Source organism: Crinia signifera, chromosome 7 (genome assembly GCF_055691185.1).
Source record: "Crinia signifera chromosome 7, ASM5569118v1, whole genome shotgun sequence".
NCBI lineage: Eukaryota > Metazoa > Chordata > Amphibia > Anura > Myobatrachidae > Crinia > Crinia signifera.
The window spans coordinates 129597025-129621646 of NC_139223.1; the positions used below are offsets into that span (position 1 = coordinate 129597025).

The 24622-nt window shown below is 43.1% G+C and overlaps 1 protein-coding gene across 1 annotated transcript in view; it reads left to right on the forward strand.

Annotated features, from left to right (window-relative positions):
- Positions 1–24296, forward strand: part of LOC146020580 (unconventional myosin-X-like) — a 121945-nt gene extending 97649 nt beyond the window's left edge. Inside the window, exons 29-42 of the mRNA XM_083153812.1 lie at positions 3813–3908; positions 5884–5977; positions 6164–6219; positions 7712–7854; positions 9235–9429; positions 9517–9674; positions 10654–10777; positions 13947–14244; positions 15527–15734; positions 17435–17571; positions 17746–17872; positions 20930–21379; positions 22282–22473; positions 22887–24296. Coding sequence (XP_083009938.1) covers positions 3813–3908; positions 5884–5977; positions 6164–6219; positions 7712–7854; positions 9235–9429; positions 9517–9674; positions 10654–10777; positions 13947–14244; positions 15527–15734; positions 17435–17571; positions 17746–17872; positions 20930–21379; positions 22282–22473; positions 22887–23000 — 2392 coding nt within the window. The 3' untranslated portion in view covers positions 23001–24296. The remainder of the gene's footprint in view (positions 1–3812; positions 3909–5883; positions 5978–6163; positions 6220–7711; positions 7855–9234; positions 9430–9516; positions 9675–10653; positions 10778–13946; positions 14245–15526; positions 15735–17434; positions 17572–17745; positions 17873–20929; positions 21380–22281; positions 22474–22886) is intronic.
- The last annotated feature ends 326 nt before the right edge of the window (positions 24297–24622 follow it).

Consider the following 24622-nt stretch of genomic DNA (forward strand, 5'->3'; position numbering starts at 1 on the left):
AGCCTGGAGCTGAAAATTATCAAGGGCCTAGTATGCGCAATAATAGGGGTTGTGGCCAGCACCTAAAAATGTGGGGGGCATAACCAGTGTTCTGGTTGGGTGGTCTGCTCATGGGTGTGTCTCTATTTGTGTAAATACTTTCAACTAATTATATATGCCTGGAAAAGGCAGGGGGCTGGCAGAAGAAAATTGCAGGGAGATATATTGGCGGGTGCCCTCCAAAGGTGCACCCACAGGATGCCGTTGTCCTAAAATACTTGCGGGATGAGGCGGCACTCCAGTCATAAAAAAAATACTGAAAGCCGAAACTTGGTAGACAACATTTCAGCGCCTTTTATGTGGTCACCTAACTTTACCACACCATATACCCCTTATAGAAATCATGCAACACAATAGTAACCCCCCTTGTACTGTACTTGTCTCTTACACATTATGCCACATGGAATGAGCCAAAATTCACACCTACTGAGCCAAAATTCACACTATGGCACACAGATTGAGTCACAATTCGCGTTATGCCACACAGATTAAGGCAAAATTCACATTTTGCCACATGGATTGAGCCAAAATAAACACTATACCAGGCATGTCCAAACAGTGGCCCTCCAGCTGTTGTGAAACTACACGTCCCAGCATGACATAGTTTTAGCATTCCCTAATAGCAAAACTGTGGCAATGCATGATGGGACTTGTAGTTTCACAACAGCTGGATGGCAATAGTTTGGACATGCCTGCACTATACCAAACAGATTGAGCAATAATGCACAAAATGCTCCATAAACAGGGGCATTGCGCACCAAAGGCGCACATTAAAAATGTACCCCATAATGCCCATTACATATTAAGCCTCACACCATAATCTCCATTACGTATTATGCCAAACACCATAATACAGTACCTATTAAAAATTATGCTACATAAGTGTTGCCTACCTACATGTTTATTGCCAGGGGTTCCATGCTCATTGCCAGGGGTTCCATGCTCATTGCCATGTGGGATTACATGCTCATTGCCAAGGGGGAATACATGCTCGTGGTAACTGGGGGAGAGCCACAGCTGGGAAGAAATGACAGCCATTGACAACCGGGCAGAGAGCAGGGGGCTGCCCGGCTGTATTCAGAGCACTGCATGTCCCGGCTATTTGAAATAATACCCCTTTCATACCAGAAATGCAGGGACTTACCCTGGAATATGGTCCCAGGATCATGCAGGGACATTCCTGGACTGGCCCCTTTTACACCAGCCTAGTCCCTGCATTTTCTGGTGTGAGGGGGAGAGAAAACCACCCCCGTCCCCCTTTAAACAACCAGCTATATCTTCGGAACCAACTGACCCATTTACGTGTAGGCTTCGAATGATTTTGGTCTGGTGAAACTGGGCCATTTGGTTCCAGAGAAATCTGTCCTCAAACAACATGAACAGCCATGAAATTACATTTCAGAAATGAAAAAAAAAATTGTTTACCCGCAGTATCTCTAGAATCAATGAACCCATATGGACCAGGTATCTGATTCAAGGCCCAGCGATTTTGGTTCGACTATGATCAACCTCGAGCTTCTGTGATGCCGGAGGGGGAGCTGGCAGCCATTGGAACCGGGTGGAGGTCGGAATTAGCGGGTCCCATGTTATCCTATGGGGAAAATGTTCCGGGTTTGCCTGGTGGTATCTCCGGTTCCCGGGGGGCTAGCGACACGGGGCTGGGCTCGTTGGAAAGCCCTGGCCCTCGGCTACAAAATGGGCATATTTGGAGAGTGGGCCTGGAGCTGTAGCTCCATCAGGCCCATTGTTAATCCGGCCCTGCGCACGTGCATAATCTTTTAAATGGGCCTGTTATTTGCCGGCCCATTCACACCTAGCACTGTGGGCGAGGATGGCAGTGAGGGGTCGTGCCCATGGGAACTTCCAGCATTTGATGGACATTCCCACGAAAACTGAGCGTTCCCATGGAAATTCACCCTTGATGCGGGTGCCGGGGGCGGTTAGCTGCCCTCCTGCTTCACGTTCAGGGAAGCCGCAGATCTAAGACACTAGAGATGGTTCGCCGCATTGGAAGATTTCGCCTCCGCGCAAGGATGTGAATGGATGTTTATTCTAAACATTTATTCGTATGTGTGCTGGGAAATCGGCGTGGGGGTGGGGGCGCCAACAAAAATCTGGCCTAGGGCATCAAATTGGATAAGGCCGGCTCTGCTGAAGAAGTTAGTTCTATTTAAAAACATTGTGATTTTTTTTTTACCTCTTCATAATATTAGGGTAAATGTACTAAGTGACGATAAGGGGGTTAAAAAAAAAAGACAATTCCTGTACCTATCACATGTGTAGATGTGTCCTTGTACATCTTTGCTGCATACACACAACATCTCTCTCTTTTTTTTTTTTTTTGCTGAAAATGTCTTCACAGCACTGATTAATGTGATACATGGCACTTGTGTGTATATATACTTGAAGTGTTACAATGTAGCATCCAAAGCTTTTTTTTCCAATACAAGTTGTTCTGCTCTGTATGCAGACAATATACAAGTGTATTATATCAAACTACTCAGCACCGTCTCATTGCATGTTGAGATGCATTTTTGGCAAAGAAGATGTCCGAGGTTAGCAGAGTTGCACTGAGACCAAGCAGCTCGCTCACGCCAGGCATCTTGTGCTGCATAGCTAAAGGTGCATACACACTGCGTGATCAGATGAGCAATATCGCTAAGTTTGCTTTTCTGAATGATATTGTTCATTTAATATCACTGTTTATGCTGCACCCAAAAACCATTGCACGCTCCTGTGGGTCGTTTACAACCACCTCAGTCATCCATGCATTTGCAGGCGACGGAGGGGATAGTTAATGCAGAATGCAGCATCCCCCCCCCCCCCCCCTCCTTCCTCGCCACAGTTGCTTGTCGCCACCGGCATCGGCAAGTGTCCAATGCCGGCACCCCATTAGGTCCCTGCTTCTGTGGAGATCCCGGGTGTGTAAGCCAAATACACGTCTATAGATTTGTCTGTCCAATCTATCTGGTGATGTATCTGAGCATATGATAATAAACTATTTAATTCCATATTCTGGAAAAAAGGATTGTTTTGATAAATTTGTTAAATTGGTACAAATGGGTTTATCCAATTTGCCTGAATAAATATTGTCGGTTTCCCACTATTTGTGAGTAAATGTTCGATTCTCATATGCTCCCATGCTGCACACAGGGCCGGACTGGCCATCTGGCATTTATGGCAAATGCCAGAGGAGCCAATTTATTCTTGTAAGTGGGGGCTCCGCCTCCTGATTGGTGCACAGGGATCGCCGCTGGACTCGCGGCAGGTCCAGTGGCTCTCTCTGTGCACCGCTGAGGTTCAGGAGAGAGGGGGGCATCACATGCCACTATTCCCCTCTCTCCTGCAAGCCTGTGTGCGCGTGCCCGGTGTATGCATGAGTGCGACAAGGGTTGTGCGCGTGCACAAATGCCAGGGCTTATTGAGGCTGGTTGTATGAGGACACATCTGTACGGTCTTTTGCCTGCTGACATTACTATTACTAGTAGGCTAGAATATTGGCATTGCCATAGGCACCTGTGGCAGTGCTCTAACAACTGGGCTGGCAGAGTTTTGTAAGTAAAAAGAGCTTTTAAATATTGCTAAGATCCAACTGATTGGGTCTCGCATTCCATCCAATGTTTTGTATATAGACAAAGCCTGAAGAAGCTTCATGTCCTTGGTTCTGTGTTCACATGTTAATGTGGGATTTGCAGTGTTGTAGTGGGGCCAAGTGGTTTTGTAAATACTGGATGTATTAATGTGATGTGTACTGTATATGTGTTGTTTTTTAGAGCCATCATTGATATACATGAGAAAGAAAATGCGCTGGACGTTGTTACAGAGGAAAGAACTTATCATATTGTGGCCGAAACCCCAGAAGATGCCAGGTGAAGACAGCCTTACAGTCTTAGTACATAGAATACACAATAATATGCATTCCACATAGAAGCACGTGCACTTGGTCCACTGCCTTGCCTTATCTTAGGGTCCCATGAATTCAGGAACTCCTATCCAATTAATAGCAGTTAGATAGGGGTTTCACTTACTACTCTGAGCAGCTGATGGAAGTGCAAAACCCCTATTTTAAGGTAAAAATTTGGGAGTTTGGACCAGAACCCATGGGAAACCGCCTTAATGACTAATTAGTGTCAGAGTTCAAGGTACAGTATGGGACAGTTATTGGGGGCTTTGAGAGTTTCTAGGATTGGAGGTGGGAGAAAACTGGGGTTTTTTTGTTTATTTTTTTACCAAAAATGTTTTTTTTTTGCACAAAAAAATTAGCTTTTTATCATTTTTTTCACGGTTTTCAGAAAAGTGCATATGACAGATATATAATTTAATACCATTTTAATTAAAATCTTTTTTCAATATCTCTTATACAGTACATTTCTGTACTGTTATCCTATGCCAGATTAGCATTTTTATGCGATACAGACTGTTTTTACTAGTTTTACCTACACTTTTAATTGTTTTTTAATGCAAAAATTATCATGTGAATCCTATTTTGTGTATATTTTTATTTATTCTGTCTTTTTTGCAGCTAATTGGTTATAGCCTAGTGACCTCAGCAACAGAGTCTATGTTTCTTTTTGTTTGCTTCAATTAAACCAACCTGATTCTAGGGAGCACCTCCAACTCTGTTATAACCCTTAATAGGCATAACTTACCTATGTTGGTTCTCTTTATGATACTTTATTATACTGTGTGAATATCTATAAACATAATTTACTATGGACAGCTTCTGTGCGGAAACAAAATCTCCTTGCATTATCCCCGAGGTCTTCCAGGTTGGAATTCTTTTGTTCAGAAAGTAAATGTTTTGAATAGCAACCACTTTTATAGCTGGTATTAAACAGACTCCTCCCCAAAAATCCTGCACTTAAGCAGTATAGCAGTCCCTATTACCCCTCTCTATGTGCAGCCAAAGATGGCCACCCTTGTTGCTGCTGGAAAACTTTTTCCCCTAGCAGGGGTTCTCATTGAAGCCTCTGTACAATAAAGGGATGAAAAGAACGTTTCATTTTGACAGGGAGAAAGTGTTTAAAATTCATATATTCTTGAGCACGGATATATCTGATATTTGACCATGTGTTGTCTTGATCCCCACACAGTATTACTGAATTCTTTCAACATAAACACAGTATCATGAACAGTCATCATAGGCATTGATTCTGTGGGTGCTCAAGGGCTTGAGCACCCACGGAAATTGATGAGCACCCACGGGCCCGAGTCCCTCCGCTGGGCCGCTGTATTAACTTGCTAATTTGCGGCTGCAGCACCTGCATTGCCGAACCTGCCGCCTGGGAAACAGTATGTTGGGTTGGCAGGAAGAGTGTATTCTGTCTACGGAGTAATACGTGGATGTGGGGCGGGCGGGCCAGCCTATGTGTGCTCTGTGTGTGCTGTGCGGCGCCAGCAACTGATGTCAGTGCTGCATACTGGGCACTGACTGAGTAGCTCAGCATCGGCCCATCTGCCCGTGCCCCACCACACTCCCCCTCCCTCGTAGCCAATACAGGTACTGTGGGGGCATTTATGTACCTGCACTGTGCGGGGCATTTATGTATTTGGCACTGCTGCCGTAATTTGAATATTGGAGACAATTGTGCTGTGTAATATAAAATTGGTATTATTTTGGTGGCCACGCCCCTTCCCCATGAAGCCACTCCCCTATATTTTTGGCTTGAGCACCCACGAGCAAAGACATAAATCGGCACCTATGGCAGTCATGCATAATAAATCTGTTGTACATTCTCACTCCCTATCTAAGCTCTGTTATCAGTTTTTCTGATTTAAAAAAAAAAAAAAAAATTATTCCATTGTCTCTTCAACTAATATCCATTATGATATTGTCCGTTTTAGTGGCTGGTTTAATGTTCTGAGCAGAGTTCACACTGCAACATCCCAACAACTGCGAGATATGAGGGATGAACAAGCTAACCCCAAGAATGCTGTGGTAAGTGACTTAGTGTGAGTCACACGCAGTTCTCAGAGGTTTCAGTTCCTTCAGAACAGATTCATAGATTGTCAAAGAGACAAAATTACTTTTTCTCACGTATCTGCCTAAATTGTGTAGTGTTCTCATGACATCTCTTCTGCATCACAGAGACACCTTCCATGTTCTTATTTCTCTCTTTTATAGGGAACGCTTGACGTAGGCCTTATTGATTCCGTCTGTGCATCAGACTGTCCAGACAGGTAATACATTTTTTTTGTTGTTTTACTTCTGTATTATGGATACAGCAAATAAGAAAGCTCATAACTCTCGCAAATATTAATCCTTTCCATACCTTGATGTAACTTATTGGTACAGTGTCATTTACAATTTTATGTATGGATTGTGTAAAATAAAATACATTTTAATTGAGTTTTGTCAGCATTTCAGGGGTGAATGGAGGTGGAAAGTAGGAACAGCATCCTTGTATAGGAATTGTTTGCAGGAACAGGGCTATCCCTAGTTTACAAGTTGTGTAATTTTAAATTTGACAACAATTTATTCTGTGAGTGGAATTAGCCACATTTGTACAGGAATATAGGCATGTTATTAGCATAAATGGATGGCACTGCCCTAAAGAACTATGGAAGATTGTATTTAACAAGCAATCTTTGACCAATCACAATCCGCTTTCGCAGGAATAGCTCGGTTTGTATGCTGTGTATTGGGTATTTAACATTCAGCCCTCCAACTGCTGCAAAATATCACATCCCGCCACACCTTACCATAGTTAAGCTTTTAGCATGCCCTAATACACTGGCAGAGCATGTTGGGATGTGTAGTTTCACAACAGCTGGAGAGCTGCATGTTGTAAACCCCTGTTCAATATGACAAGAGCAGTCTAGTAGTTAATAAAAATCAGGATGTACTGTATGCAGGTACTAGACTGGTATATAAGTTGCATCTACTGTATATTAACCTTAGATCTCCTTTGCTCAGTGGTTCCAAAACGTTTTTTAATCACGGCCCCTGGAGTGTCAGAATTTTTTCACAGCACTCCTAGGATAAGTTTTTTTTATTGAGAAATGTCAAAAAAAAAAAAAAATTAAGTAAATTGTGTATATTTGTCATACTTGTTTTAATTATGTGGGCAGGGACAGGATTCACTTCTGGTCATACACATAGTTTATGATTGGCAGCTATCAGCACTCGTTGTGCCTGCTATGATGACCATCATTTGCATTCACCGGGACCACCAACCCGAGGCACCCCTGCACGTGTCTCTGGAAATCCAAGGGTCCCACGGCAGTGACGGCACACAGTTTGGGAACCACTAGCTTAGAGAGCTACATTGTCTCTTTCTGCTGCTCTTGCATTTTATTTCTGTATTTGTTTGCTTGTCGGTCTCTCTCACTTGAACATATTTATGAAGCAGCTTTTTCAAAAGTTTATACACAAAGTACTTCTGTTTTACTGCCATGTAACCGCCTAATGCAGCAGATTTCACAGAAAGGGCTAACTACTGCTGCAGAAAGCAGTTCTCATTATTGTCAATAGGAACTGCAGTCTGACCACCAAACTCTAAAGGCCCCATACACTTGTGTGATTTGGCCTGTTTTCATCCAATTCAGACAGTTCGGCCCTAGAAATCGAATGAAAAGTAGTGAAATCACAGGTGTCTCTGCCTTTTTCTATAAAGTATCAGTGCTGAGTATTTAGATTATATCCACACTTGTTCCTGCCTCTGTCTTATAGACCAAACTCCTTTGTGATAATCACTGCAAACCGCGTCATTCACTGCAACACGGACATTGCTGAGGAAATGCACCACTGGATCTCTCTGCTGCAGAAACCACGAGGAGAGGCCAAGGTGGATGGGCAGGAGTTTCTTGTGAGAGGTAAACCAAACAGGCTCTCCCAGGATCATGTATTTTGTTACTACATGTACTGTAATGATTTGCTGATATCTTTTACCCCTTTTCCACTTTAAAAAAAAACAGAGTAATTGGCGAGTATACCTGGGCTCTGTTTAGAAGGCGACCAGGAAAAATTCCCAGGTCTAATGAATTTTTTACTGAGTAACTAGCAAGGTTTTTAGAAGGTAAAACCTACTAATAGTGCAGTGGAAATGGCTCTTACCAAGTATTTTAATACATTGGAAAATCCAAAAGCCGCTCATTGTGTCCTTCCAGGATGCCGGCTGCTGATGTAACCGTTGTTATTGTCATGCACAGCTTTTGCTGGGCTTTCCCAGGTTTTAGTTGAAAGGGAGGCTAGACAGGAAAAACCTGAGAGTATGGTGCAATAGAAACTGGGTCTAAGATGGGTACGACCTGGAATTTTGGTCAAAAAGGGGTATTAGTCTGCACACCAATTGCAAAAGGAATGCTCATTCTAAACCTTTTTAAACTTGGTTTAAACACATAAAATGCTAGCCATATGCATTTACAAGACATCAACTACATACTATGTGTCCATAGTACAGTTACATTAGTATTTAAAATTACAACCCCCTCCATTCCCCCCTCCTTTCACCCCTTTATGATCAATTTACCGCTCACTGTACCGCCAGATATTTGTAAAAGTCAAAAAGTGATATTTAGCACTGCCAAGGAGTAGCCAAGGGGGGCGCTGTTTCAGTGCAATCTATAAGTCCCTGCACACTAAAAGATATTTTTTTAGCATGATAACGATCTCATTAATGATATTATCTATATATATAATATATATGTGTTTAGTATCCGGAACACTGCCATCTGCCGACAGAGAGTGAAACGACGTCTCTTTCTCACACATGCACAAACACAGAAGGTAGCAGACTTGCTTTCGAAGCTTTTGCTTCGAGCGGGCTTACTAGTCTTTCATATCATCTAGTCTGTGTATGCGCACTATATTGTTAGTGATGCATGCTCCCACAGATCATTGACGATGCCCCGTTGTCTGAACATGCAGTCAAATCTGCGTGTATCAGCGTGGACCTGGATGCTATCACTGTATTGTTCAGTGTGTATGCCTCATATAATTTGTTAACGATATTGGTGGTGCCAAGAATCCCGTAGTGTACCCAGGTTATGACTAGTCTTCATGCAGTAGTATAGTGGCTCTTACTATGGTTAATTAAAAGTAATTCTTCCCTCACTCTGATCACCATCTTTCATGAAAAAAACAACCAGGTAAAGTTCTCCCATCACATCCCTAAGGCTAAGGTAATGCCAAGGGAAACCTAAATATATTTTATTACCCTTATTCCTCCTGTTCATGACTCCTACTGCCCACAGGCTGGCTCCATAAAGAAGTCCAAAACAGCAGCAAGATGGTATCACTGAAGCTAAAACGCCGCTGGTTCGTACTGACCCGGAACGCTCTAGATTATTACAAGTCCTCTGAGAGAATGGCATCAAAGCTTGGCACGCTGGTCCTCAACAGCCTGTGTTCTGTGGTGCAGCCAGATGAGAAGAGTCATGCGGAAACTGGTACAGTGACGCAGGATGACATGTGGTGGGCTTGACAGGCTTCCTTTTCTGTATCTAGCTTGTAACCTCATCCCTCTTCTCCTGTAGGGTACTGGAATATTATAGTATATGGCAGGAAACATTCCTACAGACTCTACACCAAGCTGCTCAATGAGGCCATGAGGTGGGCAAACGCCATCCAGGGGGTGATTGACAGCAAATCACCCATTGAGACGCCCACTCAGCAACTCATCCGAGATATCAAGGTGAATGCAAGATGCAATAAGAGGACTTGGAAACTAACTTGGAGAGTATTAACGGGGCCTAAGCTTTAAAACGGCTCTATTGTTTAAAGGGGAACAACATGTTTGGCTGTAGAGAAGGGGTGTGAGCAAGAGGTCAAATGAGAGGTCTTGATATCCTTGATTATGGCTTTGATTGGTCCTTTTCCTCACACCCACATTGTAAACATCACACAGCCCAGTTGTCTGCTGCGGCTACAAGACTGTGGTACCCTGGGTAAAATAGAGGTACAAAACAGCCCCCTGTGCATTGGGGAGGAGGCAAAACTACTATGCTTCCTCAGTTGGTGGTAGTACAGCTTTACTGTTGTGATCTGATTAGGTAGGTAGGTTGCTGTTTTCTTACAGTATTACAGCACATTTCCAATGGAAATTTGTATTTTATACAACAGGGGGGCTGTAAGAAATTGTTTGGAAGTACTAATTATATACATTCTGCAGTACCTGCCTCACCATTCCCTTGTAGCCATGTAGCCAAGGTGAAAAGTTTCAGATTAGCACATTTCCTTTATAACAAGTGCTTTGTGTCAGCATATACAGTAGCATTTGGTGGGAAATACTATCCACCAGTAGCACCAGAGAGGTTGCAACAGCCAAATCTCAAATTAAATTAAGATTAAAACCAGTTCCAAATGTTGGTGGTTTACTGCCCTCTAGTGGCAGATGATATTTATTGAAATGTATAAAATAATACAAAATGTTAGCAGTGTGTGATCACTGCATCAATAAAACATGCAGCGTGAACTAAAGTGCAGGTGCAGAAAAAGAAAAACACAATAAGGTTCAAGTGCTTACTTGAAATAAGAGTTTGTGCCTGAAAAATGCTACAGTGCAGAGGCTCCAGCACTGGAGCAGACATATGCGTGTGTGTTTACGTACGTGTGTGTGTGTGTGTGTGTGTGTGTGTGTATAGTAATTCTAGTAAACATTCTTTCTGTAACAGGAGAACAGTTTGAACAGTGAGGCCGTAGAGCAGACCTACAGAAGAAATCCTATCCTCCGATACACTCATCACCCTCTGCACTCCCCACTACTACCACTGCCTTATGGGGATGTCAATCTCAACTGTACGTATAACCCTCATCCTATCATTCGCTCATGCTTTATCCAAAGCCAAAATGTATACTATGCAGGCGAATGAGCTGCAAAGACTCAGTATGTGTGTGTAAAACTTTCCATAGCACAGATTCCTTAAACAATTTTAAATTCAAGACCATGTACAAGTTTTTCTCCACCCTCACCACCTACATGTCTTATCTCGAAGACCAAGCAGGTCGGGTCTAAAAGAAAGTGACTCATGCTGTGCACACACTGTAATATTTTACAAAGTCTAGGTGGGAGGAAGTGATCAGATGGAAGAATCTGTGTTCAAGAGAATTGTGATAGGAGATGAGGTCAGTAATGCAGATAATTGGGAAAGGCCTTGTTAGTGCTTGTGAAAAGGTTGAAGCAAGCTCTGAAGGGGAGGCAGTCTGAGGTTTGTAGGAGAGGGAGTTGGTATGTAAGTGGATGAGGGTTTTTGCTGCCTACAGGGTGAGCGGATTTTTTCCTGGAGATATTTTTGAACTGAAAACAGCAGGACTGCAAGAGGTACTGAAGTAGAGGGTGGAGGCAATGATGGATCAAAGACAGCGCACTTAAGGACTGCAGGGGGTGGAAGTGTCTTTATTGGATTATGGAACTGTAGGAAGTCAGGTTAGTTTTGAGGGTGGGAAGATTTTCAGCTCAGTCTTTAGATTTGATAAGTTTAAGAAAGCACTGAGACATCTACTAGGAAATAGCATAGGCACTTGCAGGGGTTAAAGTGAGGGGGAACGGGGTGGCACGGAGTTCCCCCACCTCTAATGGTGTGCTGGAACATTTTAACCTCCACATTGGTCTTGCACAGAAAAGCATTGTAGTTTGCAGGGAGATTGCAAAAACCCTACTGCTGGCTTTGTGTCTGCAATGCATAATGTGAGGGGGGGGGGGGGGGTAATTAGTTGGCATAGAGATATAAGTTCCCCCCACTTCTGCATGACCACTTTAAGCCCTGGGCAGTTGAAAATACAAGTAATAAGAGAGTGGGAGAAAAGATAGATCCAAGTGTTGTCAGCATAGAGATGCTATTAGAGGCAATGAGCTCACCTAGGGTCAGATGTGTCAAGCATCAAAGTAATGGAGAGTGATTAACCAGAGAGTGATTAACAACCAGCCAATCAGCTTTTTGAAGCTTGATACATCCCCCTAAAGAGGAACTAAGAAGGGAGAATAGGACAAGTTCAAAGACAGAACTTTGGGGGACATCTGCTGGTAAAGGAATGGGAAGGAAGTGGATTCACGTGAGGAGATTAAGAAACAAAAATCAGCAAGATCGGAAGACGGCCATGAGGGGGCAGCAACTGCAAAAACGGTGATTCCTTTAGTAACTGGGACTTGAAATAAAAGCACCAAAGTGAGAAGTACATATTACCTTCTGAGAAATTGTTCACTGAAATGCACTGAGTAATACCTGAAAGCTCCTGGGACTTTCACACATTCTGTCACCACCTACTCCATTCTTATCATTCTTATCATTTTTATCTTTATCTTGTAGCTTCAAAAATATGACTCATGGAGACAGTTCCCACAAATATTTTATTAAACAAATTCTATTATTGCATACTTCTCTGCTTAAGGCATTTCCTGAATAAATGGCTAGCCCAATTTTTTTCATACTGTACAGTGGCCTGTAACCCACCCATTCAGGGCCGGCTCTACCATTAGGCAGCTGCCTAGGGCACCAGGTTCTGGGGGGGGGGGTCTGCCTATCGTTAGGCAAGTATGCCTTACGGGGTTGGAAAATTTGTTATTGGTGGCAGTATGGGGTACAGTAGGTTGAAGTTTTGACTAGGGTGCTAAGAAGCCTTACACCGGCCCTGCACCCATTACTGATCTCCCCCCCCCCCCGGCCCGCCATGCTAAATTAGCGCCAATAAATTCATTTATACCCACGCTACTCTGGAAGGGTAATTGAGACCAGTTTTCGAGTGTCTGCTTTCCAAATTGGTGATTAAATGTGGACACTGCCAGAATTAAAAAATCATTGCAAACGTGAGATGAGTGTCTCCTTATACAAAGTGTGATCTTTTTCTATATTTCCCAAGCTATTCCATAGCATTACCATTGTCTATTATAGGACTGACTGACGTCCTCTGTGTACTACAGGGTTGGTATCCGGACTTATGAAGTCATAAGGTCGACCACTGTTGGGCGACAGGGTCAAAAGGTCGACATGAAAAAGGTGGACATGCATTTTGACCCAACGAGTGCTGGCAGGCGGTATTTCGACCGTTAGTGGTCAACCATATGACTGTAGACCTAGACATTGTAGAACTAATTTACCATAACCACAGGATTAATCATTGCCACCTATGATTAGTGGGCTGATTTAGAATCCTGTGTGTTTTTTGAGGACCAATTATTGTCTTGTACATTGAGTGTCCTCTTACATATGTTTTGTGTTTGATGCTTGTGTTAAACTGGGGACAATCACCCCCGCAATTCTTTTTAATAGAATGACCATAAAATGTTCAGTTCTAACTAACTAAAAGTGTGCCACCCAAAAATCGAGCGTACTTTCTCTTTCATTTTGTACTTGGCATCATAGGTGCCGATTCTGTGGGTGCTTAAGGGCCTGAGCACCCACCCGCTCATCAGAGGCCCACTCGCCTGTGTCCCACTGCACTCCCCCTCCCTAGTCGCTGTCACTGGTACTATGTGTGCATTTATTTACCTGCACTGTGGGGGCATTTATGTATTTGGCACAGTAGCCATAATTTGAATATTGGAGATAACTATGCTGTGTAATATAAATCAGTATTATTTTGTGGCCACGCCCCTTTCCCATGAAGCCACTTCCCTGTATTTTTGGCTTGAGCACCCACCATCAAAAACATAAATCGGCACCTATGCTTGGCATTACTATCTGGAGGGCACCTCCCACTTTTTTTGTGATTGAGACAATTGTACGTGAACCAGACTACTGTGGACTTACTACATATGGTAAGCAGCGAACGACTGCTACTTATCGAGCAGTGTTGAATCAACCGCATTGTCTGATGAGCTGGTGTACAAGTATCTCCCCCTTTTCCCCTCTCCTGCAAGATTGCTATAATTGTTTATTTTCACCTGTACACCGTAGTGGGATTTTAATTCAATTATTTACTATTTATTCTATACACAGTCTAAAATAATTTCCCATCTTTTTTTATACAGTGCAAAAAGATAAGGGTTACACCACTCTTCAGGATGAGGCTGTGAGGATCTTTAATTCTCTCCAGGAGATTGAGACCGTTCCTGATCCAGTTCCCATAATTCAGGGCATCCTACAGACCTGCCAAGACCTGAAGCCTCTGCGAGACGAAGTTTATTGTCAGCTGATAAAACAGACAAATCATGTACCTCAGCCCAACAGCCTGGGCAACCTGCGCCACTGGCAGCTGCTCTGTTGTATGAGCTGTACATTCCTGCCCGGCAGAGAGATCCTACGCTACCTCAAGTTTCACCTCAAGAGGTGATAATGATTTTGGTTCTCCTTTGCTTATTCAGCCCCATACAAACACAGGTTATGATATTAGGATTTATGTCTGTGGGAACAGGTGCAATTATGACTAACTTGCAATATGGATCAGAAAGCACAACCTGTTAGTGTATAGTGTATGTAAGGACTTTAATTGAGAATCCCTGTCCTAGAAAGAAGGAACTAAGGGGCAGATGTATGAAATAGTGATAACGGAGGAGAAATGATAAAGTGCCTGGTAATTTATCACCGGCCAATCAGCTCCTGACTGTTAAGTTACAGACTTGGTTAAAAAGGAACTGTCAGAAGCTGATTGGCCAGTGATGAAGAATCAGGCACTTTATCACTTCTCCTCCCTTATCACTGCTTCATACATTTACCCCTGAGCCACCTGACTGGGTGGGGTGCCGGATGACGCTCCGACAGGTGAGATCCCAACATACTGATGTCGGAATCCCAACAGGGTGTTCCCGATTCACATGGGCTATTCTCCCTTTTGGGGGTCCATGACCCACCAAGAGGGACAATAGAATCTGTGGCGAGCGTAGCGAGCCACTGAGCCCGCTGCTTGGCGAGCGCAGCAAGCCCTCAAGGTGCTTCTCTGTGCTCGCCCCACAATTGGAGCACCGGCAGTCGGGATACTAACCATACCACGCCCGCCCGAGTACTAGCCCTGAAATGTTACCACTTTCTATTATCCTGTTAATCGGGGGTTCTCCAGACCCTCAACACATCATGTTTTATGGATCGGGTATGGGTCATAGGGTCGATATATTAGGTTGAACACAGAAGGTCCACATGGCTTAGGTCAACACATGAAATAGGTCGACAGGGTTGGAATGTCGACGATGGCTATTCCACATTTATTTTCACGTTTACTTTTTGTCCCGGATGTCTATATCGACACTGGCATGTTCGTCATGGACACCGTCAAAGTGTACCGCATCCCTCTCATGGCTCGCTGAGCTCGGGATGCTTCAGGCATGGTGACTCATGTTCTCCCTCCACGCCCTATACTGCCTGTCGGCACATGGCTAAATAAACGCATGAAAAACTCATGCCAACCATTTGGCTGTCGACCTAGCCATTGTATACAAGCTTGTGTTGCCCTTCCAACCCTGTCCACCTTAGCCATGTTGACCTATGTCATGTGTCGACCTAAGCCAATTGTTCCATAAGCTTGTGAAAGTGGGAATTACATGAACATGCTGAAGCGGTTGAATGGAATAGAATATGTCCGATTGGCCAGATGTTTGACTCTCTCTTTTCTTTGCAGGGTGAGGGACAACTTTCCTGGCACGGAGGTTGAGCAATTTGCTCACTTCATAGTTGATGCTCTGAAGAAAACAAAATGCAGAGAGTTGGTTCCATCTCAAGAGGAGCTTTCGGCACTGCTGACTCGCAGTCACATGACCACCACAGTCTACTGCCACGGTGGCGGTTCTTGCCAGATCAGTATTAACTCGCATACCACTGCTGGAGAGGTTAGTGTGAGGGGGCTCTGCTCAGCATGATACTGTTCCATACGTAACTCACCATGCAGTGCAAACACTACACAGTGTCACTAACAAATTATCCCAGAGTTAGGTCCCCATAGTGTGTAATGCGTGTTCTTTTTTTAATGCAAAACTATTGCTTTAATCAGGAGCAAACAGAGGATTTCTGGAGGGGGTTTTAAATGTTTGATTTTATAGTGAAGCCCATGAAGATTGCATAGCTAGCATGTAACAAGCTACAATGTGCAGGTTATGTAATGCATATGCAGGACCAATGACCACTGTACAGCTGTATCCACATACATCTAGTCTACTTGCGTTTTAAACAGATATTTTGGTTGCCTCAAGCCAAGGCATGAGGCAAGTTCTCATTAAAATACATGTCATTCTTAACACAATGTGAATAGTACGTACACGCAGCTTATGCTGGTTAAAATGTTTTACAGTTGTATCTGCATATGGATTGCTAAGATAGTGTTTTTCCAGTGTGGTCTCACACAGTATACAGTATGTATTTTAATTGTAATCAGCAGAAGCTGCTTATGAGTCATATTCACACAGTTTTAATGTAAACAGTTGCATGCAAAGAAGCTCAGTGCTCCAGTGTAACGTGGTGCTCAGGGTTTATGTGTAACGCTCCCAAGATAAATGTCTGTGTACACATCTGTAAGCCACTTATCAGATTCTCTCTAGTGCGTTGAGTGAGCCTTCGGAACCGCAGGCTCACTACAGAACAGGAAATTCATGTGCAGCAGCTGTATTCCACCCTTTATACTGCATGTAGTGGCCACCAGCCAGACAGTGGGGAAGGAGGGTTTCCAGGACACTGAATCCCCACCCCTGCATTCATGTATAGATCTAACAATTTACAACTAGTACACAATTCATCAATCTGGATACATATTAAAATGACCACAGATTATCATCTGCATAAGCATTTGTATTTTTGGAGGGATTAACAAAACAAAGTACTGTAATGAGGGAAGCGTTAAGAAAGGAGAAGGCCCGAGTGCAGTCTCCTCCATTCAAGCCTCCTCCTCTCTGCCGTCCGCACCACCCCGCCATGCAGTGCTGTAGTGCCTGAGCACTAAAGCGCTCAGACTCCACTGTGCATGCATAGACCTCTGAAAAAAATGGCATGGTGGACATTTTTTCTCTTTGGGATTCTGGCAGTGCTGCTGCCTTTATCATGAGGCTCCGGAGTAGTAAGTAATTAAAAATGGGTGCAGTGTGGGCTTTCCTGGGACTCGGGGGCTCATGTGCCCTGTGAACATTGCACCCATTATAAATATGCCACTGACTTTAAACAAGATATACTATTTTCCATAAAAACCCATGAGTTCTATAGCTGAATTGGAGACTGACTATAGGGTCACCAAGATGTTGGCTGTGTTTTTGTACAGAAGGGATGAGCTACTTGAGGGGGTGGGGCTATGATCCAATGTATACAATACTATGCTGGAGTGCACAGGATCACTGATCATGGCATTCAGGATGGTTACTCCTCCCCAACATACCCAACTAATACAAAAGATCATCTCACTCCCCCCTCTCAACTGTGTGGGTAATATGAGTGTGGAAGAACATCAGAATGGTGCATAAAACACACTCTTGTTGTGTCCGTTCATGCCTTCTTAACCTGTGTTGGGAATGTGAGTGAGAATTGTGGGTAATTTGTGCCATTGCAGGTGGTGGAGAAATTAATTCGTGGCCTCTCAATGGATGACAGTCGCAATATGTTTGCCCTCTTTGAACGCAACAAAAATACGGACAGGGCAGTTGAGAGCCGTGTTATCGTGGTGGATGTCCTCGCAAAGTTTGAAAGGTGAGGAGATTGATCATCTAAAGCTTTTCTATTGTATTTTTCCTCCATTGGAGCACACTTGTTTCATGTCATACACATTTCAACTTCAAGCTTTTTGCTTCTGTCTTCCTTTCGTGTTCTCTTCTGATATGTTCTCCTGTGATATGTCTATGGGTGTTTCATCTCTTCCCTCAGACTTTCCAGCACAGGGGATGAGGATGAAGAATTGGGTCAGTGGAATCTGTATTTTAAGCTCTATTGCTTCCTAGACGTGCAGAGTGTTCCTAAGGAGGGTGTAGAGTTTGCCTTCATGTTTGAGCAGGTTTGTCCTATTTAATGGAAATAGAAATAAAATGTGAGATCATTTGATATATATCTGTCATCTAATAAAAGGGTTTACCAGAGATCCTTATCATTTTTTTTTTCATGTTGAAACTCCCAGAATATAAGAATTTTTTTTTAGCAAGTTTCTTAGAAGTAGTAAAAATGTTTGTACAGTATGTTACTGATCACTTGCCAAAACCTTGTTTCTGGCCCTGTTTACAATTTTGTTACTGCTGAACACACACAGACTGGTGTTGCTACTTTCTGTACAGTAGATAACGATCCAAGTGACTATTGTCCAACTAAGTCAGGGGTGGGGAACCTCAGGCCCGGGGGCCATATGCGGCCCCCGTAGCTGATCTCAGTGGCCCTCCCACCCACCCGACGGCTTTGCTGGGAGTCAAGTACAAGGGAATTCTAGGGAGAGGTCGGTAGTTCTCGCGAGATTCCTCTTAATCAGCAGCAGCAAGAGACTGTCTGTCCGATTCAGCGGCAGTCGCTGGAGCGTCGGACAGCTGCAATAGGACAATTTTTAAGAGAAATTTTTACGTATGGCCCCTGAAGGATTATTTTCCCCATACAAATGGCCTTTGGCACAAAAAAGGTTTCCCACCCCTGAACTAAGTGATACATGTACATGAACGTAGACAAATTTTCATCAAATCTAATCATTTGGAACATGGGCCTACAAGCTAAATCTCTTTTAGTGTCACTAGGTTCTGTCCGTGTGATCACAAGACAACCCAGCAGGAGCTGGAGTTTGCTGGTCTTGTAATCTTAAAGCTTTATCATTTGGGTTACGTATAGATGGTAGACAATGTCTAGGTCGACAGCCACTAGGTCAACCATTAATGGTCGACCTAGTGGCTAAGTCGACAACTAAGAATGGTCGACATACCCTAGTTCAAAATTGACACAAACTTAAGGTCGACATGAGTTTTTTTAAATATTTGGCAGTCTGTCGACCTATGTCAACATGGACACCGTTAAAGTGTACCAAGTCCTCACACATGGCTTTCTTTGCTTCGGGTGCGGTGCCTTGCTGCGTTCGGCACGCTATTATATTCTTACTCTATTTCCACTTGGATAATAAAGTAGGAAAAAACTACTTTTTGTCAAAAAAGTTGGAAAACTCATGTCAAGTTGTCAACCGTATTGCCATAATAGCAGGGGGCACAAAGGTGTACAGGCTCTTTAGACAGTGTGCCAACATTTACAGTTTCCTAAAGATGTTGTACTAGAGTCCTGTTCAAAGAAAATGAGTCTGATGGAAAACAGCACAACAAAGTATTGTGTGCGGTCCCTGGATCGACAATGGATAGTATTCGATGCTGGGGTTCACCCTGTGCAGCCAGCCCTCCCTCTCCCCCTATTCAACGCATCAGGGGCTCGGTGCCTCTGACGGCAAAGCTGCGGCCCCAGGAGACTGGCCAGACAGGGAGGTGCAGGGAGTGCTGCACTGGTCCCACTCGTGCATATGTAATGAACGGGACCCAGCAGTGAATATTAATGAGCGGGTCCCCGCCCCCCCCTACTGACGTCATCTGTAAAAAAAAAAAATTAAAATGAAATATATATTCATGTGCAGCAAGTTTAACAAAACAAATAGCAAGACCTTTCAAATAATAAAATTACAGATTTTTTGACACCAAAAAAGAAAAAAAGAAAACCTTTATTTTAAAAAGATCACTTTCCAGTTCACCTAAAAAAGAAGACGAATCCAAAATGATGAAACTTGGCGAAAATCACGGTGAAAGCAGTTCTCCATTCTAGCACTGAATACACTCTTGCAAATTAGAGCCAAAACCTTATTGAAATACACCAGTGAATTTCAGCGAGTATGAAACGGAGAACTGGCCGGCATTCACTTTTTTTTTTGCTTTCGGCGAAAAGTGAACATTGAATACAGCGAATTTTCGGAGAAAAAAAAATTCAGTTTAGCTGAAAAACAGCCCAGTTCACAGAAAGAAGCGGTGAATCCAGAGCATTGAACACTGGCCAATGTCTAGGCCCACCGCTAATTGTTGACAGTGACTAGGTCGGAACCTAAGACTGGTCGACATACCCTAGGTCCTTATTGACAGAAAGTGGACACAACTTTAAGGTCAACATGGACATGGTTGACAACTTGACATGAGTTTTTTACCTTTTTTGACAAAAAGTTGGTTTTTCATACTTTATTATCCAAGTTGGTTTTTCATACTTTATTATCCAAGTGGGTAAAGAGTAAGACTATAATAGTGTGCCAAGTGCAGCAAGGCACCCCACCCGAAGCATAGCGAGCCATGTGCGGAGACGTGGTACACTTAAACAGTGTCCATTTGGCATAGGTCGACAGCCATCCAAAAAAAAAAACTCATGTCGACCTTGTTTTTCTTTGAACAGAACTATAGTCTTTATAAATGTATATCTTTAGTTTTCCTGTAAAAGTTAACAAACTATTTGAAGATCCTGTACACCCCAGCTAGTATGGCAAATTTCTGCCACTAAGGTGGGAATTAGGACACTGTAGTAGATGTGGCTCCTTAATGGACCATACATTAATCCTATTTATTCAGGCATTGTATTTATGGTTTGTGTGCTGAACGGAACTGGATGTTACTTGCAGTGCATCATGGGAGTCATTGCTTGCAATGATGTGCTATGATGTTGGCAATATAGAACTTCTTGAGGGCCTGTGATCACAAAAGAGGTACATTAAGTGGTACTAGGCATTTTACAAATGTATCGTGAAGTTTTGATATTTAATTTATTTTAATACCACCAAAAAATAATTAGCCTGATGTTAGCCCAAAAGTTGCTATATTAAGTAGATAGGTTAAGATCGGTTAAGCCTTTACCACAGGCAAGCAACTGCATGAGGCCAGGCTCTTTCATATGTGTGCAGAGTAGTTCTATGTATTCATTATGTCTACATTACAGGGTTAGACTGTGCCGTCATTGTGCAGGTCATACTGTATGTCTGTAAAGACATTGTGAATGTGCCACACCTGTAATATGCTATATTAACCAGTAACAATCCTGTTTGTGCTGAATTTAAATGATATTTTTTCAGGCTCATGAAAGTCTTACTAGTGGCCACTTCCCGGCCCCTGAGGAGACCTTGCAGCACATGGCTGCTCTGAGACTGCAGTATCAGCATGGAGACTTCTCCAAGGTGTCATGGTCCCTGGAAACTGTGTATCCTGTGCAGCGGTTAAAAAACAAAATTCTCCAGGCAACCAAAAGCAGCAGCACAGCTGGCCAAACTCTGGAGAGGAGGAGAACCAGCTTTTTAGAAGGGACCTTAAAGCGTGGCTTCAAGGTGGGCTCTATGAAGAAACAGAAGATGGAGGAGGAGCAAATGCTGGAGATGTGGGTAAAAGAGGAGCTCTCCGCAGCTCGCACCAGTATAGCTGAGAAATGGAGTCGGCTGCATGGGATGTCTCAGCACCAGGCAATGGTGAACTATATGGCGATTGTTGTTGAGTGGCCAGGATATGGATCTACACTCTTTGATGTTGAGGTATTATTGAGGGACTGTGCACTTTTATTGTGGACACTCTATGCAAGAGGGAAATTGATACAATCATAACATGCTGTTATTCTTTTAGGTTTCATTTGCCCTTATCTGCATTTATTTAATTTTACTATAACCTATGTATTATAAGTAGGAACCCATCCATAAGACAATTCTTTGGTTTCTGAGGATGGCTGGAGGAAAAACTTCACCACCTACCAGCAGATATGGAAGGCTGGGTAGAAAGATCATCAGCCTAATACTGGGTCCCTCTAATGTTCTGGATCTGACATGTCACTCTGTAGCATTGAGGGCTGAACAATTGACTATCCCAAGTCTCAGTTCCTGGGGTCTCCTAATGAACTTTTTGGATATTCTCATTATTTTACAAGACAGCAAATAAATACCAAAGCATGGTACTTTACCTTCTGAATGTAAATTAGGGATTTTGTCTTTAACTTTTAAAAGTGGAAATGTGCCGCACTTGACTCCATAATTGGCATAATCATAGGGGTGTATTCAATGCTTTCTGTGAGCTGTGGCAGCGTGCAGTGGTGCCTGCTCTCTTTCACAGCTCGTACGGTCAGTATGCAATTGACCCCCTGCATGCGCCATTTCCCACTCGCTAGGTTTTTGGAGCGAGGGGGAAACGGTGCATGTGGCCACTAAAACGGCGAGGCTTGCGGCTAAATACAGGGTGCTCCCTGCATTAGCCACAAGTCTTGCTGTTTGGGGGAATCCTCCCCATCCTCTGACAGTGAGGATTTCCCCGGCACGTTGAATAGGATGAGCAGCCGCATTGAATACACCCAATAGAATACTCTAAATTATAAGCTTGAGGCACCTTCTGTGAGTTGTATGGTGATATGTATTTTAGACTTTAAACAATATTGTCTTTTGTTTTACAGTATAAAGAAGGGGGATTTCCCAATGATCTGTGGCTCGGGGTCAGTGCAGAGAATGTGTCCGTCTACAAACGTGGTGACCCAAAACCACTGGAGACATTTCAGTATGAACATATCATTTTCTTTGGGGCTCCACAGCCTAACACCTTTAAGATCACAGTAGACGACAGAGAAATGTTCTTTGAAACAACCCAGGTCAGTTTCTTCTCCTTTTATTCCCACTTTGCTTTTTGTGCAAGAATGTTGCTAAACTAGCTAAGTCAACTTGAAGCAAAAGCTTTGAAAGCTAGCTGCCTCCGTCTTTTGAGAACCACAATGTTGTTGTCCTGGGCCCCCAAAGACCTTAGTCCGGCCCTGGTTGAACTCATGATATCATTTCGATTCATACATATGTAGCCACACTCATTTTTGCCCCACCAATCACCATGTGCACATACATGTTTATTACTACATTGGTATGCACCTTTCCTGCCTCTGGCCATGGGGATGGGCAATCCTGTACATGTTTGTAGTTATGCACATTTTGCTGTGTGATTTTATTGCTTTTCAGAGAAAATTCTTCATTCCATCTGTCATTGAAACTGGTCTCTGCATGTTTGTTTATCCAGGTGGGAGAAATCACCAAGATTATGAGAGCGTACATTAACATGATTGTAAAGAAGCGCTGCAGTGTGAAGTCTGTGACCAGCCAGGACAGTCAGTTCAGCAGCTGGGCCAGGTGACAATCATGCACCATCTGGTGTTGGAATAGTAGGACACACATTCAAGTTACGTTGGTGTGACAAATTCTAACACAGAGAAAATGAAGACTTTCCTTTATAGGATGATACATTTCACATGAACAGTACTGTGGGATAACATATGGTGTGTGGATGTTGAAGATAACCGCAAAGAAGCCAGATTCTTTCTTCTACGAACCATTTTGTACCTTGTGTATTAATAACTTGCATAGGACATATGCCAGAGACTGCAAGACGGTTTCATCATGGTACCTCCCCCTCGTATTTTTGTTGTTGTTGGGGAAACCATGTGAAAAACCTCTTTTTCTACAAGTATTCTGTCTTCCTGCTGAAGATATGACCTACTGTCAACCCGAGTTTGGTCATTTTGATTCCTTCTCAGGGCTTTTCAAGTATGCTGGGAGTATAGTTCACATTGCTGCGCATGACGGATATTTATTGGAGATATGCTGGATTGTAGACCTTTGTCTAGGTGGTCTCTGCTTAGAATTATCAGTATTAGTCTGCTCTCTCTGTGGTGGATCATTCCCTCTAGGGTACAAAGACATTTTATAGGGAAACCCCTTTTTTATGCTCCATCCATTTCATTTTTTTTTTTTTTACTTTTTTAGAGTGTATTGTATAAAGCACATTATTTATTTATTTGTCCGAATATTTCATTGATTTACCCTGATGCCACCGTAGGTGAAGACTCTGCTTTACCTTGTACATTCAGTGTTCTCACCCATGTACTGGGGGCCACTGGGATCCTGCAATAAGACCCTGTTGCTTGGAGCCAAGGACACTTTAAGGGAATCACAAATAACTGGCTCATGTGAAACTTTGTGCTACTTGCTCAACATATGAGGCTGGCTACAAGTCTTTTTTAAATTTCTTCTTCCTGTCCCTTTGCACCTACTTGCTCACGTTTCCAATTTGAAATACTTTTGTCCATTTATTCAGAATTTAAAAGTCCCAGCTCTTTCCTCAGGCAATCGCTGTATGGTTAGGGCATCAGATTCTGCGCCATACAGTAAAGTATTAAATAAGGACTTGCTTTACTACCAGACACCGTGTTTACAGTGCTTCCTTCAAGCTTAAGACTTGTTACTTATAGCAGCCACACTTGGTGGTAGAGAGAACTACTGCCATCAAAGGGGGTTGTTTGCTTGTTGCATTGAAGGCTGTTCTGCCCTGGGCTGCTGCAGGCGGTGGTGCCCAGGAATGGACCATTAGGTATTGGTATCAACTGTTACTGCTTTTATGTTATATTGCTAATAAATTATTGAGTTTAAACACGTTGTGGTGATTATGTGGATTGTTTGTTTGACTATGTACGTAATGTATGCATTTTTTTTACATTCTATTTGATTCTTCATATAAAAATAGATGATTGTGGAACATAGTATCTTTTGTTGCCCACAATTAAAGCAGCTATCCACCCAACACATGCAGACAGATACCCAGGAAGTTGGACACTTGAAACAATGTATGTAGAATGCAGGAAGAGAACAGTGTTTCTCCAGTGCAGGTAGACCATGGCATTTTTAGAAGCAAAAGTGTAATAGAATGCACTGAGCGTTTTTCAGCCCAGCTATTATCACCATCATCGTGCACCATACACA